Source organism: Cebus imitator, unplaced genomic scaffold (assembly GCF_001604975.1).
Source record: "Cebus imitator isolate Cc_AM_T3 unplaced genomic scaffold, Cebus_imitator-1.0 Scaffold187, whole genome shotgun sequence".
In the NCBI taxonomy this organism is placed as follows: domain Eukaryota; kingdom Metazoa; phylum Chordata; class Mammalia; order Primates; family Cebidae; genus Cebus; species Cebus imitator.
The window spans coordinates 36399-50124 of NW_016107502.1; the positions used below are offsets into that span (position 1 = coordinate 36399).

Consider the following 13726-nt stretch of genomic DNA (forward strand, 5'->3'; position numbering starts at 1 on the left):
AAAAAAAAAAAGAAAAGAAAAGAAAAAATCAGCCAAGACTTGGAAAAAGAAATAAAAATAAAAAAGGAAACTTCATGCAACCAGTATCTATTGGACACCACTCACCAGATGCTATACTAAGCTGGGGTTAGGTGCTGAGCAAAACCAGGTCCCTCTCTAGATGGCTCTCTAGGTCCCGCGACCATGGCTTTGGTGACACCGGTAGCTGCGCGCTCCACAAGCTGTCAAGAAACACTCAGGAAACAAACATTGAAAATACTCCTTCTGTGGGCCTTTAAGAAAACCGAGTGACTTTTTTCGGTTACTTTCGAATGCTTACAACCCATCCTTGTAAGCATTCGCGGAAACGGCAGTTTTATTACCGCGGGGAAGGGTCCCCTGAGTGCGTGCCCCGTGTGAGTCCCAAGCTGGGCTGGCCATGCCCTGCCAACCCCGCTGCTTGCAGCATCTGCAGGCGCGGGAGGAGGCACCGCTGCCCAGCCGGGGCTTCCCGACTTTGGGGAAATCGAGGTCGCTTTCCCTGGCTCTGCGCAGCGGGGCAACGCTGTCCACTCACTTCCCCGCCCACACGCCCTTGCCCTTTTTCCCCCAGGTAGGGAAGGGTCTACGCGGGTCATAGCGGTAAGGCCATGCCGCCCGTGGTGAAAGCTGGTCCCGGGGAGGGCGCGCCGCCGCTGCCATCTGGCTGCCCGCGCTTCCCACACACCGCCGCGGGCGCAGCGGACTAGCGGAGTAAAGTCAGGAGATCGATCGAGAAGAATCTGGAAGAATCCGGTTAGACAGGGAAACAGCCGGGTGTGGGAGGGAGGAAGGGCCAGGGAAGATCCCCAGAGTCCGAGGATCCCAGGAGAAGGGAAAGGGGGCCGGCAACCAGCAGGAGGCAAGAACCAGGAAAAAAAAAAAAAAAAAAACAACCGAAGCGCCCGCAGCCCGAGCCTGAATGGGATCAGCCCCGCAGTCTCTAGAAAGTTCTGCACCCCGCCCCCTCTGTCCGCTCTCCCGCTCCTCCCAGCCCCTCCCTCGCGGCGGGGCGGGACCAATCGCTCCCCTAGCCGCTCCTGACCCACCTACCCCGCTCCCGCGCCGCGTGCAGAAGTGCTGTAGTCTCTGAGCCGTCCCGCAGTCAGCGCCGCGGCGCCCGGCCTCCCGCACGCCCCGCAGGTAGTACCCCCGCCCGCTGCCCAGAGTGCGCTCGCGCCGGCGCCAGCTCTCGGAGAAACGGCGCGCCGCGCGGAGATGACAGCAGAGGAGATGAAGGCGACCGAGAACGGGGCGCAGTCGGCGCCGCTGCCCATGGAGGGAGTGGACATAAGCCCCAAACAGGACGAAGGCGTGCTGAAGGTGAGGGACGGCGGGGCCTGCGGGGGCGACCGAACCCGGGGCCCGGCGGGCCACCCTTCCGCCAAGCAGGGAGCCCGCGGCCGGGCGCGGGTCCAGGCGGCCGCCTCTGCAACCTTGTGGCGGCTCCGCCGGGGGCCGGTGGCATCGCAGTCCCGGACCGTGCTGCGTCCTTTGGGGCACTGAGGGCGGCCACGCGCTCTGCAGGGGGCGGCCTAGGTGCGCCGACCGAGGCCTCAGGCTCCCTAGCCCGTGGCGCCCGGGCCCGGGCAGGGGGTCGGGATTGCAGCGCCCATCTCGGCGCGCGCCGGGCGGCGGAGAGGGGCGGGGCGGCCGCCGCGGGCGCTCCAGCTGCAGCCAGGGGCCAGGCCGGGCTGCTCCCACTCCGCGCCGCCCCGTGCCCCCCGGGCTGCCTTGTAGGTGGCGGTGCCAGGGCTCGCCCACCCGGGCGGTGGAACACGGGCCAGGACGGGGAGCGACTCCCCACAGTGCTTTCCTGGCCTGGAGGGCTTTGTGCGACACAAGCGCGACAGGGTTCTGGCGCCCTCCTGGGGTCCCCTGCCGACACCGGGACCCTGCGAGGTCCCCACTCGCCGCGCCGCGCCCCCTCCCTCGGCCCCGGGGAGGCCGAGCGCGGGGAATGCCGGGAGCTGTAGTCCCCTCCCTCCCGCCCCCCCGCGCCGCCTCCCGGAGCCCGGCTGCGGGGTGTGGGGTGGGAAGGAGGCGCTCTGCTGTGGAGCCTGCCGCCGAGTGACCGCTCCACTACAAATAGCCTGGGGAGCTGGGTGGAGGGCATCTTGACCTGGGCCAGGACAACCTGCCGTGGGTCGGAGCGGGTTCTAGGGAGAGTCCAGAGATGGTGAACTCCCAGCTCGCATCTTATGCCCTCTCCCCATCCGCTGCTGCTCCTCATCCTGGCTTCCCACCGTTGAGCTCTGCGAGTGCGGCACCCGCCTCAGGGGGCCTTTACCTGGTCCAGAAGTGCATCTGGCTTGGCACCAGATAACTGGGGACCTCGAGTGCCTGATCCAGCGGCTGTCCTGTGGCATGTGGCTTCCCCTTCTCGCTCCAGCGTCCTGCTGTTTTCTATGAGATTGTTATTCTAGGAAGGATCATTTCCCCTTTGATCCGCCATTCCTTCCCTTTTACCTTTCTACTCCTCAAGGCCCTTTCCGTTCTTCGTGGAAGCTTTCCCTTAGAGGGTAACCACACACCGACCAGGTGGCGCTAAAGAAGCCTGTAGTTGCTGGGAAATACTCCAGCCCTGGACTTAATCGGGAATACTTAGCTCCGAAGTCAGAGTTTAAGGCCCCATGGAGAGCCTCCGGGTTCACCTATAACCTGGTTTCTTCCTTACCTGTTTTGAACTGTTTCTTTTCTCTTCGCTTATGCTCCTCTCTTTCTCCTGTCTCCAAACCAGACCCTGATCTGATGACCACTGGCATGAAGGAAGGAGGAGGAAGTATGGCATAAATACTTCCCCATTTGCCGATGATAATAATAATCTATTATTCAACCCTTTACTGGTCTAATCTTCCAACAGCTGTAGGAGATAGGGATCATCATCACTGCTTTACAAATAAGGTGTGGAGAGTTTTAAGAACTTATCCATACACCAGAAACTTGAATTCAGATCTCTCAGTCTTTTGTCTCTTTTTCAAACCAAGTCTTGCTGCACCTCAAGAAAGACAAGGTTAGTTGACTCCTAGGCTAAGCTGCTAGTAACTGAATCTGGAGGGACAAGAAGGCAGAGGAGGATGGACACAGAGAGGTTCCTTTATGTTCCTCTGGAGGCTTGCAGACAGTGTTGGTGCCCCTTTCCACCCCCACCCCTGGGGTACTCACTTTCTCCCCCTTCCTCCCAGGTCATCAAGAGAGAGGGCACAGGTACAGAGATGCCCATGATTGGGGACCGAGTCTTTGTCCACTACACTGGCTGGCTGTTAGATGGCACAAAGTTTGACTCCAGTCTGGATCGCAAGGACAAATTCTCCTTTGACCTGGGAAAAGGTAGGCGTGGTCAGTGGGCTGGCAGGATAGGTTTGAGGTGGACACAAACTGTCACAAGCAGAAACCATTTTCTCAGGACCAGGCTCAGGGAGAAGTGGTTTATCACACTCTGTGACTCTTTCTGCCACTCTTTTTTTCCTTCTACCAATTTTTAACTATATTGATCTATGTCTTCTCTTCTCATCACCTCCCAGCACCTTACTCTGGCTTCAAAGGTGGACTGTCTTGCATCTTAAACTCTTTTTTTCAGGGTCAGGTGATCTTTTAAGAGTTCTGAGACCTAGTAGCACTTAATGCAACCAGGTATCTCACCTTCTGGTCCCATTCCTAAAGGATGTCCAGCTTCCCCATGAGTGTGGTCCAGTAACTCTCCAGGAGCACTGTGTGAGCCCAGAATCAGAACCCTGCTAAGGTGATCCTGTTTGCCTCTATATCTGCAGGGGAGGTCATCAAGGCTTGGGACATTGCCATAGCAACCATGAAAATTGGGGAGGTGTGCCACATCACCTGCAAACCAGAATATGCCTACGGTTCAGCAGGCAGTCCTCCAAAGATCCCCCCCAATGCCACGCTTGTGTTTGAGGTGAGTGTCCAGCCACTGAGATCCAGGCTAAAAGCCAGGCCTTATCTCAGCCCAATGCCTGGCTGCCCTCCAGCCCTTCCTGCTTCTTGGAGACAATGTAGCCAAGGCTGAGGGCCTGGCCTTATGGGAGGAGGAGAAATGAACAGGGCAGCTGGCTCTGCTGCTGCTAGTAATAGAGGTAATGGAAGCTTTGGGTAGGAAGAGGCCAGTGCAAGCCCCTGTCCAGACTCAAAGCATGATCCGGGTTAAGGCTTCTTTATCTCAAGAGTGGTACCCAGAAGAATACTGAAAGGAGTCGGGAGGTCAGAAACTATGTATCCTTATAAATGGCAGTACAGAATATTGGTGCTCCAGAGATCAGAAGAGGGAGCAGTAGCCCTCCCTGTGGCCCAAGGGCTGAGAAAAGCCTTCTCTGAGGAGCTAGAACTTGACATTGTTCAATATGAAAATGGTTGAGCCAATCTGTGGGCACTTGAATGTTGAGAAACTGCTGAGAGATATTGGGTAATCATTCCTAACACCTACCAGATTGGGCTTATCAGGTAGTGTGAATCAGGATTACCTGGAACACGTCCTGATGCGTCCTCATTAGTAGAGCAGGTAGCAAATAGATTGCTCTCCTCAGCTTAACTGAAGCCCATGTAGGCTGCCCACCTCTACCAAAGGTGAGGTTAGGGCAGCTCCCAAGAACTTAGCAAAAGCAACCCTCTACCCGACTCCTCATGACTGCCCTTATGGTCAGATCTGGCCTGGCAGTTAGATCTTTCTCCTGGATGAGAGAAAGGTTGTGTTTCACTGCCCATGAGTTAGTATGGGAAGGAATTGTGTCACATCTTGTCCCACAGGTGGAGTTGTTTGAGTTTAAGGGAGAAGATCTGACGGAAGAGGAAGATGGCGGAATCATCCGCAGAATACGGACTCGCGGTGAAGGCTATGCTAAGCCCAATGAGGGCGCTATTGTGGAGGGTAAGACAGTACAGCCTTGGGTTTCAATTCCAATTTTGATATTTAGGCCTTGGTGGCTTTGGGCAGGTAACTTCCCTTCTCTGAGCCTGTTTTCTTGGCCATAAAATGAGGGGTTGGACCATATTGTCTTTGAGAACACAACTAGGAGAATCTTGGGGTGATGTAGAGAGGCTGATGGCATCCTTCCTCAGTCACCTTCCCTTTTACAACTCTGGTACACTGCCTCTCTTTCATGCCAGTTGCACTGGAAGGGTACTACAAAGACCAGCTCTTTGATCAACGAGAGCTCCGCTTTGAGATTGGTGAGGGGGAGAACCTGGATCTGCCTTATGGTCTGGAGAGGGCCATTCAGCGCATGGAGAAAGGAGAACATTCCATTGTATACCTCAAGCCCAGGTGAGGGGTGGGCACTTCGTAGAGTAGGCAGGCAGGCAAACCAAGATCAAAGATACAAAGTGAGTTATATCTCTCTTTTAGTGAATTAATTTCTCTTTTAATGAATTCTCAGCTGTTTGTATCCTTTTTAACGCTGGGCACACCAAACATAACACTATTAAGATCTCTTCAGTGTACTTGGAAGTGTGGCCACAGTTGTCTACATCTCCTTGGATCTAAGCCCAGTCTTATCAGTCATAATTGCTACAGATTCTCTCCTCTGCCATCAAGATTTTCCTCTCATTCATTCATTCATTCATTCAGTCATTACTGAAACATACCTACTACATGCCAGACACTACTGAAAATTCCTAGGGGTGCAGAGACTGATAGAACATCGTTTCTACATTCTAATTCTAGTTCTTTGTTTAGTGAGGTGTCATTTAAGTTAGTAATCACACTGCTGCCTGGCTGTAGAAGGGTATGAAGGATGCTGAGGGACCATCTGATTGTGTGAAGAGGCCAAAGACGATTTGCCAAACATTTGAACCAAGTCTCAAGGGATGGGAAGGTACTTTCCAGGAAATGGACAGGAAGCCTTTTCAGCCTGGAGCAGCTTAAGTGTTGCCAAGATGACACAAAGTATTTTTCACCCCTACAGCTATGCTTTTGGCAGAGCTGGGAAGGAAAAGTTCCAGATCCCACCAGATGCTGAGCTGAAATATGAGTTACACCTCAAGAGTTTTGAAAAGGTAAGTTTGTTCAAGGTCTTCCCATCTGAAGTCAAGTTCTATCCTCTTGGTGACTCTGGGGTAACTGACAACTTTGTTTCTCCTCTGGGGTGTGGCAGGCCAAGGAGTCTTGGGAAATGAATCCAGAAGAGAAGCTAGAACAGAGCACCATAGTGAAAGAGCGGGGCACTGTGTACTTCAAGGTGAGCCAACAGTCACTGTTCTAAGGACACTCCTAGGGAGAGTTGCTCTGAGGCCACTCCTCCCTTGGTGACTAAGATCATTTTCTGACAAGAAGTGGACAGGTTGGCACCTGCCATCTTCACCTAGTATATCTTGAGTTTGCCGGCCTTGCCAGCGGGAGGGGTTGGGGCAGAAGCCTCTTGTGGCCGTGTGTCACTGATGTCTGCAGGGTGTAACAGCCTGGTATCACTGAACCTATGCCAGGTGCCTGAGCCTCTCTCCCATTCTAGGAAGGCAAATACAAGCAAGCTTTACTACAGTATAAGAAGATTGTGTCCTGGCTGGAGTATGAATCTAGTTTTTCCAGTGAGGAAGCACTGAAGGCACAGGCCCTTCGACTGGCCTCTCACCTCAATCTGGCCATGTGTCATCTGAAACTACAGGCCTTCTCTGCTGCCATTGGAAGCTGTAACAAGGTGAGGTCCCCTCAGAGGGCATGGAGGCAACATTGACATGCAGGGTTGGGTGGGCTGCCAGCATGTCTGAAACTTCCCCTTGGTGACTAGGGCAGGGATAGTGGGGTGGATTCAGTAGGACCTCAGAGATCTCCGGCCAAAGGCATGGATGTTAGCTGTAGTGGTGGGACGCCGTTGGCGCAGAAGTAGGAGAACACATGGAATGGGAAGAACCACATAAGGGTTTTCTCCCACCTTTGTTCTTAGCCTCTTCTCTTAACCTACTTGCTTTATTCTGAAGTGAAAGTTAATGTCTAAAGTCTTTTTATTTCGTCCAAAGACCTGCTGTCCTCCCTTTCTGCCAGTTGGAGGAAATGAGGTTCCTTCCTAGACCTTGTATTGTTCCATTTAATGCCCCAGGCCTTGTTCTTCCTGGGGTGGAGCCAGCCATTTGCATTCCTCCTCATTCTGCGGAGGGGTACCTTTGGAACCCAGCCTTGGCCAGGTGAGCTACAACTCCTGAGCTCCAATGGTGTTGCTTCCTCTCTGCATTCTTTAGGCCCTAGAACTGGACAGCAACAACGAGAAGGGCCTTTTCCGCCGGGGAGAGGCCCACCTGGCCGTGAATGACTTTGACCTGGCACGGGCTGACTTCCAGAAGGTCCTGCAGCTCTACCCCAACAACAAAGCTGCCAAGGCCCAGTTGGCTATGTGCCAACAGCGGATCCGCAGGCAGCTTGCCCGGGAGAAAAAGCTCTATGCCAACATGTTTGAAAGGCTGGCTGAGGAGGAGAGCAAGGTGAGGACTGGAGTAGGGGACAGTTGGGACAGCATCCCTCCACTTAACCTGGCCACTTTGGGCTCTTCATGCCTTTGGTTGTCTGTGCCAATCCCGGAAACCAGAAGTTGCCCTTTGCCTGGAGCATTAAGGAGCATGTGTTCCCTGCTCCTGGGGCCAGTGTTCTGTGATCAGTGCTGGAAGCCTAACCACAAGCCCCAGAAGCTGGGTTGGTTGCTCTGATTTATGTTTTCTTGAGGGCCAGGCGCGGTGGCTCACACCTGACCTGCAATCCCAGCACTTTGCAGGGCCAAAGTGGGAGGATTACTTGAACCCAGTAGGTAGAGACCTCGGTGACTTACAATGGCACCACTGCACTCCAGCCTGAGTGACAAAATGAAACCCTGTCTCAAAAGAAAAAAAGAGCTAGATGTTTTGTGTGTGTGTTTAAGTAGATAATATATTTACATAGTTAAATTCAAATTGTACCAAAGAATATACGGTAAAAAGTCTGCCTCCCCAACCAGAAGCCACTGACCCTTCTGGTTCTTGTATGGTTCTAATGTATTGCTTAATACACAGGCAGATATTCATGTTGCTTTCTCCCTTTCCCCTAACAAGAGGCAACATGCTCTACCTATGATTTGGCATGCTGTGCTTTTTTTCTCATAATATCTGGAGGCGCAGGGCGCGGTGGCTCACGCCTGTAATCCCAGCACTTTGGGAGGCTGAGGTTAGGAGTTTGAGGCCAGTCTGACCAATATAGTGAAACCCCGTATTGAAAAAACAAAAATAAATATTTGGAAGCTTATTTTATATCAGTATTTCAAGAGCTTTCACATTCTTTATTCCATTGTATGGATATGGCATATGAGTCCCCTTTTAGTCTTCCAGTGTTCTTTTTTTTTTTTTTTTTTTTTGAGACAGAGTTTTGCTGTGTCACCCAGGCTGGAGGGCAGTGACGCGATCTCAGGTCACTGCAGATTCTGCCTCCCGAGTTCAGGCAATTCTCCTGCCTCAGCCTCCTGAGTAACTGGGATTACAGGCGCGTGCCAGCTAATTTTTGTATTTTTAGTAGAGAAGAGGTTTCACCATGTTGACAAGGCTGGTCTCGAACTCCTGACTTTAGTGATCTGCCTGGCCCTGCCTCCCAAAGTGGTGGGATTACAGGTGTGAACCACCATGCCTGGGCAGTCTTTTTGTTTGTTTCTTTGAGACACAGTCTCCCTCTGTCGCCAGGCTGGAGTGCAGTGCTGGCATCCCAGCTCACTGCAACTTCCGTTTTCCGGTTTCAAGCGATTCTCCTGCATCATGCCTCCCGAGTAGCTGGGACTACAGGCACACACCACCATGCCCGGCTAATTTTTTTTTTGCATTTTTAGTAGACACGGGTTTCACCATGTTGGCCAGGATGGTCTCAATCTTTTGACCTTGTGATCCACCCGCCTTTGCCTTGCAAAGTGCTGGGATTACAGGCGTGAGCCGTCGCACCCAGCCACCCGGACAGTCTTAAACCGTCTGCTAAACAGGCACTGTACAGTAGAAACACAGTATTAACCACATGTAATTGAAAATTTTCTGGTAACCATGTTAAAAGGTGAAAAACAGATGGAATTAAGTTTTAGTTGCATTTATGTATTTTTCAGACCGTCTTCAAAATCCAATATGTATTTTGCACTAAAAACACATGAATTTGAACTAGCCACTTATAGTAGTGGCTACCACACGGGGCAGTGCTGTTCTAAACAGCACTGTAATGAATGACCTTGTGAGTTCATAATTTGTACATACTCAAGTGTTTTGTGTTTTTTTGAGACAGTGTCTCTCGCTCTGTCGCCCAGGCTGGAGTGCAGTGGCACCATCGGCTTACTGCAACCTCTGCCTCCCTGGCTCAAGTGATCCTCTTGCCTCAGCCTCCCAAGTAGCTGGGACTACAGGTGCACACCACTATGCCCAGCTAATTTTTGTAATTTTTTGTCGAGATGAGGTTTCACCATGTTGTCCAGGCTGGTCTCAAACTTCTGGGCTCAAGTAATCTGTCCACCTCACCTTCCCAAAGTGCTGGGCTTACAGGTGCAAGCCACCACGCCTGGCTTATACAGGTATATCTTTAGGGCAGATGCAGGAGAATTGGTGTGTCTGTGTAATTCTGCTAGAAATGAAGTGTATTTTTTCACTTGGGAAGTCAGGCTCTTTGCTGTTCCTCTTCCTTCCAGGCCAAGGCAGAGGCTTCCCCAGGAGACCATCCCTCTGACACAGAGATGAAGGAGGAGCAGAAGAGCAACATGGCAGGGAGCCAGTCTCAGGTGGAGACAGAAGCATAGCCCCCCTCCACCAGCTCTACTCCTGCGGCTGCCTGCCCCCGCCCCCAAGTCTCCCCACTCCACCCTGTTAGTTTTGTAAAAACTGAAGAATTTTGAGTGAATTAGACCTTTATTTTTCTATCTGGTTGGATGGTGGCTTTAGCGGGGAGGGGGGAAAGAAGTAGGCTGGGGGATTGAGGTGGGGAATCATTTCAGGGGGTGTCACCCCCTCTTCCCTTCCCCCATTGCACATGAACGTATGTCCATCCATACATATTCATCAGAATGTTAATTTATTTTGCTCCCTCTGTTAGGTCCATTTTCCAAGGGTAGAAGAAGCAAGTGGTAGGGATGGGGTCTGATATGAACCCAGGGTGGAGAGGGAGACTCCTGGGCAGCCGTTTTCCTCATCCTTTCCCTCTCCCAGTCCGTTTCCAAACGTGGCCTCCATGTGGGTGCTAGGGACATGGGAAAAACCACTGCTGTGCCCATTTCTTCTCTCTGTTCCCTTCCTCGCCCTGACGGTGTGGCTGATGATGTCTTCTGGAGTCATGGCGACCACCCGCTGTCCCCCATTCTGGTGTTTCCCCTGTCAGTTTCCCCTCTCAACCAGGTTGTATCCTGAAATCCCCTCAGCCTCTTCTCTGCACGTTGCTGAAGGTCCAGGCTTGCCTCAAGTTCTGTGCTTGAGCAATAAAGTGGAAACAATAAAACTTGGGTGTCAGGCAACCCTTTCTGTTCAGTCTTGGCGGGGTGGGTACACAGTGGGTAGTGACAAAATTAAGGGGTCACCCACTTGGTCCCAGTTCAGCTTAAATAAGTGCAGTACCTCATATAATGATGCCATAGTTGGTCAGGAAGCAGACACACCATGCAGGGCTTCCTGAGCACTGCACAGGCTGCAGTGAGACTTAGGCCTTCACCCTTACCCTAGGTTCCCAGCACTCCCTCCCTCCAGCAACCTGGTAGTTTTTAGTGCCTCTGGTTTTCTTCCCTGCCACTTAGGAAGAGGAAAGTCTAAACATCTAGAAGACTGGGTCACATGCATGTTTGTTTTGAAGTTAGCATTGGTCTTCTGCCTACCTCTGATGTGGCAGAAGTATCTTTGTGCATTCTGGTTTCTTAACAAGGTAAAACTCCTGGTGTCACTAACCTCCTCCTGTCAGATACCCTTTACATGATTAAGGTTAAGAGTAAAGAACAGTGGACATGCCCAGCTTCCTTCTCGGCCTCAGCAGGAAAAGGCTTGTGCTTTTTTTCTAAGTATGCTTTTACCCTTAACTTGTATGGCATGGTGGGGCCCTGAGAGAAGCCAGGCAGCACAAGCCAGTCATGTTGAGCTGCCTCCAGATGATCCTGGCCCCAGGCCACAGCCCATGTCTGCCCTCACCCCTCTCCTCCCCTACTGCGAGCTCTCCAGTCCTTTCCTAACAGTGATGTGGTTGTCTGCTTATCCACATGCCTGTATAGTTCCTTCCAGAAGAAATGTATCTATAATGATGGAAGATTAATTTCTGTGTGAAAGTTTTTCACCAAGCCATTACAGCATGGCTGATGCTGAAGCTAGGACTAAAATTGGGGTTTGCAAGTCTTCCAGAGTGAGTATCCCTTGAGCCCAAGGCACCAAGGGTGCAGAAAGCTGTGACTGCCATTGCATGCCAGCATGGGCAAGAGAGCGAGACCGTGTCTCTTTAAAAAAAAAAAAAAAAGTCCTACTATAACTGCTGTCTTACTGGGCTTACCTCACGTCACAGCCCTGTATTTGTGGTTTGTGTCTGGGTCCTCTTGGTATTTCAAAAGTAGTAGATTCTTACCCCTGCAGCCAACAATAATCACTAACTCATTAAGCATTTATGAAGTAAGCCTAGCACTTGTACTGACAGCATCACGAGTTAAACTTAGTCCCTGCAACCATCCTACAAAGGAGGTATAACCCTAATAACCCCATTTACAGATAAGAAATCCAAGACTCAAATGGAAAGGTATGCCTGAAAGGTGAGGTCTCTGAACTAATCCAGATGCTGCCATGAGGTTCATGTGGCTGTGGCCAAGTCTTGAGCCTCTTTCCTCATCTGCACAACTTGAAAGCATTCCTAAGGTTTCCTCCAGCTCTGCATCCTGTAGGATTCCAAGAATGTAAAACTGCATTTAACTGGAACATTTGGAGATAAGTCTTGGTTTATGTAACGTTAAAACTGTCGAGTGAGGATGTTTTGTTAAAATGCCTACAAGCCTGTAAGCCTAAAAATAATCTCAGCCACATACTCAAGTACGCCCTGGGTCAGTGCTTCAAGTTCATTCCCCAGTCACTTGTCCCTTCCTACCAACACTTAAATCTTTCTGTATGCAGAGAATGTGCCTGAATAAAGAAAAGCTAGTAGCAAGCAGTACTGTGAGCTGTTAAGCCTTGCAAGTGGTCTCTAGAAAAAAACAATTGTCCTAGTGCTGGTTCTAACATGGAGTTCTGTGAATTTTATCTCCTAAGTATTTCTACTTCCTCCAGGTGCTGGTACCAATCCCTCTCATCACCATGCTGTCCTGCAAAAGCCTCCTATCTTGGATTCCCTCCTGCCCCACCTGCAGTTCACTCTGCACTGTATCCAAATCGTGTCGCTCTGAGTACTTAAATCACTTTCAATGGTTTCCCATCCCATTTAGGCTAAAGTTCAGAATCTTTATCATGGCTCACAAAACCCTACAAGGCTTGGCAAAGTGCACTTTGACACTTGCCCTCACTCTATACCAGCTACGCCGCCCTGAGGGTGAATGGAGAACTGTATCCCATTTCAATTGGAGGAAAAATACGTGAAAGACACTATGAAGGATTAGGAAATTATCTTTTTAGAAAATGTTACTGGAAAAAAAGAACCCGGCCAGGCACGGTGACTCTCACTTGTAATCCCAGCACTTTGGGAGGCTGAGGCTGGCGGATCACAAGGTCAGGAGTTCGAGACCAGCCTGGCCAACATGGTGAACCTCCATCTTTACTAAAAATACAAAAATTAGCCAGGCATGGTGGTGGGCACCTGTAATCCTATCTACTTGGGAGGCTGAGGCAGGAGAATTGCTTGAACCCGGGAGGCAGAGGCTGCAGTGAGCTGAGATCATGCCACTGCACTCCAGCCTGGGTGACAACAGAGTGAGACTCTGTTTCAAAAAAAGAAACCAGAGCCTCTCATGCCTTATTCCTGTTATGTCTCAGTGAATAATTTTCCCTTTCCAAATGCATAACAACTCAGAACCTTATAACTCTTAAGTTGAAATGACAATGGACTAAGGGCAATGCAGAATAAAACCAATGTAAGAGTATAGACATTGTAAGTAAGGAAAATTGGTTCTTTCTGGAATTCATTATTGCTGCCTTATGGCTGCAGTTCCCCAGTTGTTTGCCAACCTCAGATAATGTGGATGCATTATTCCCAGTTAGAAAATCTGGGAATCATAAAAACACTAATTTATACTGTACCGAATGACACTATACCAATTCTTTAAAATTTAATTTTTCTTTTGGAGACAGTCTTGCTCTGTCGCCTAGGCTGGTGTGCAGTGACACAATCTCAGCTTGCAACTTCCACAACCCTGGTTCAAGCAATTCTGTCTCAGCCTCCTGAGTTACTGGGACTATAGGCACACACTACCACAACCGGCTCATTTTTGCATTTTTAGTAGAGTTGGGGTTTCACCATATTGATCAGGCTGGTCTTGAACTCCTGACCTCCAGTGATCCACCCGCCTCGGCCTCCCAAAGTGCTGGGATTACGGGCATGAGTCACTGTGCCCGGCCTATTTTTTATTTCTTTTTCTTTTTTTTTAAACAGGCCTCTCTCTTGCCCAGGCTCAGTGCAGTGGTGCAATCACAGCTGACTGCAGCTTTGACTCCCTGGGCTCACGAGATCCTCCCAACTCAGCCTCCAGAGTAGCTGGGACTATAGGCACACAGCACCATGCCCAGCTAAATTTTTGTTTGTTTGTTTTGACAGCGTATAGTTGTTGTCACTCAGGAT

General features: G+C 50.8%; 1 protein-coding gene across 1 annotated transcript; it reads left to right on the top strand.

Annotated features, from left to right (window-relative positions):
* The first annotated feature begins 1043 nt into the window (after positions 1-1043).
* Positions 1044-10441, top strand: FKBP4 (FKBP prolyl isomerase 4). The gene is made up of 10 exons (XM_017546044.2): positions 1044-1341; positions 3204-3348; positions 3789-3931; positions 4777-4897; positions 5137-5293; positions 5934-6024; positions 6123-6206; positions 6477-6662; positions 7201-7440; positions 9636-10441. Exons 1-10 carry the CDS (start codon positions 1237-1239, stop codon positions 9741-9743), a joined length of 1380 nt encoding a protein of 459 aa, XP_017401533.1. The 5' UTR covers positions 1044-1236; the 3' UTR covers positions 9744-10441.
* The last annotated feature ends 3285 nt before the right edge of the window (positions 10442-13726 follow it).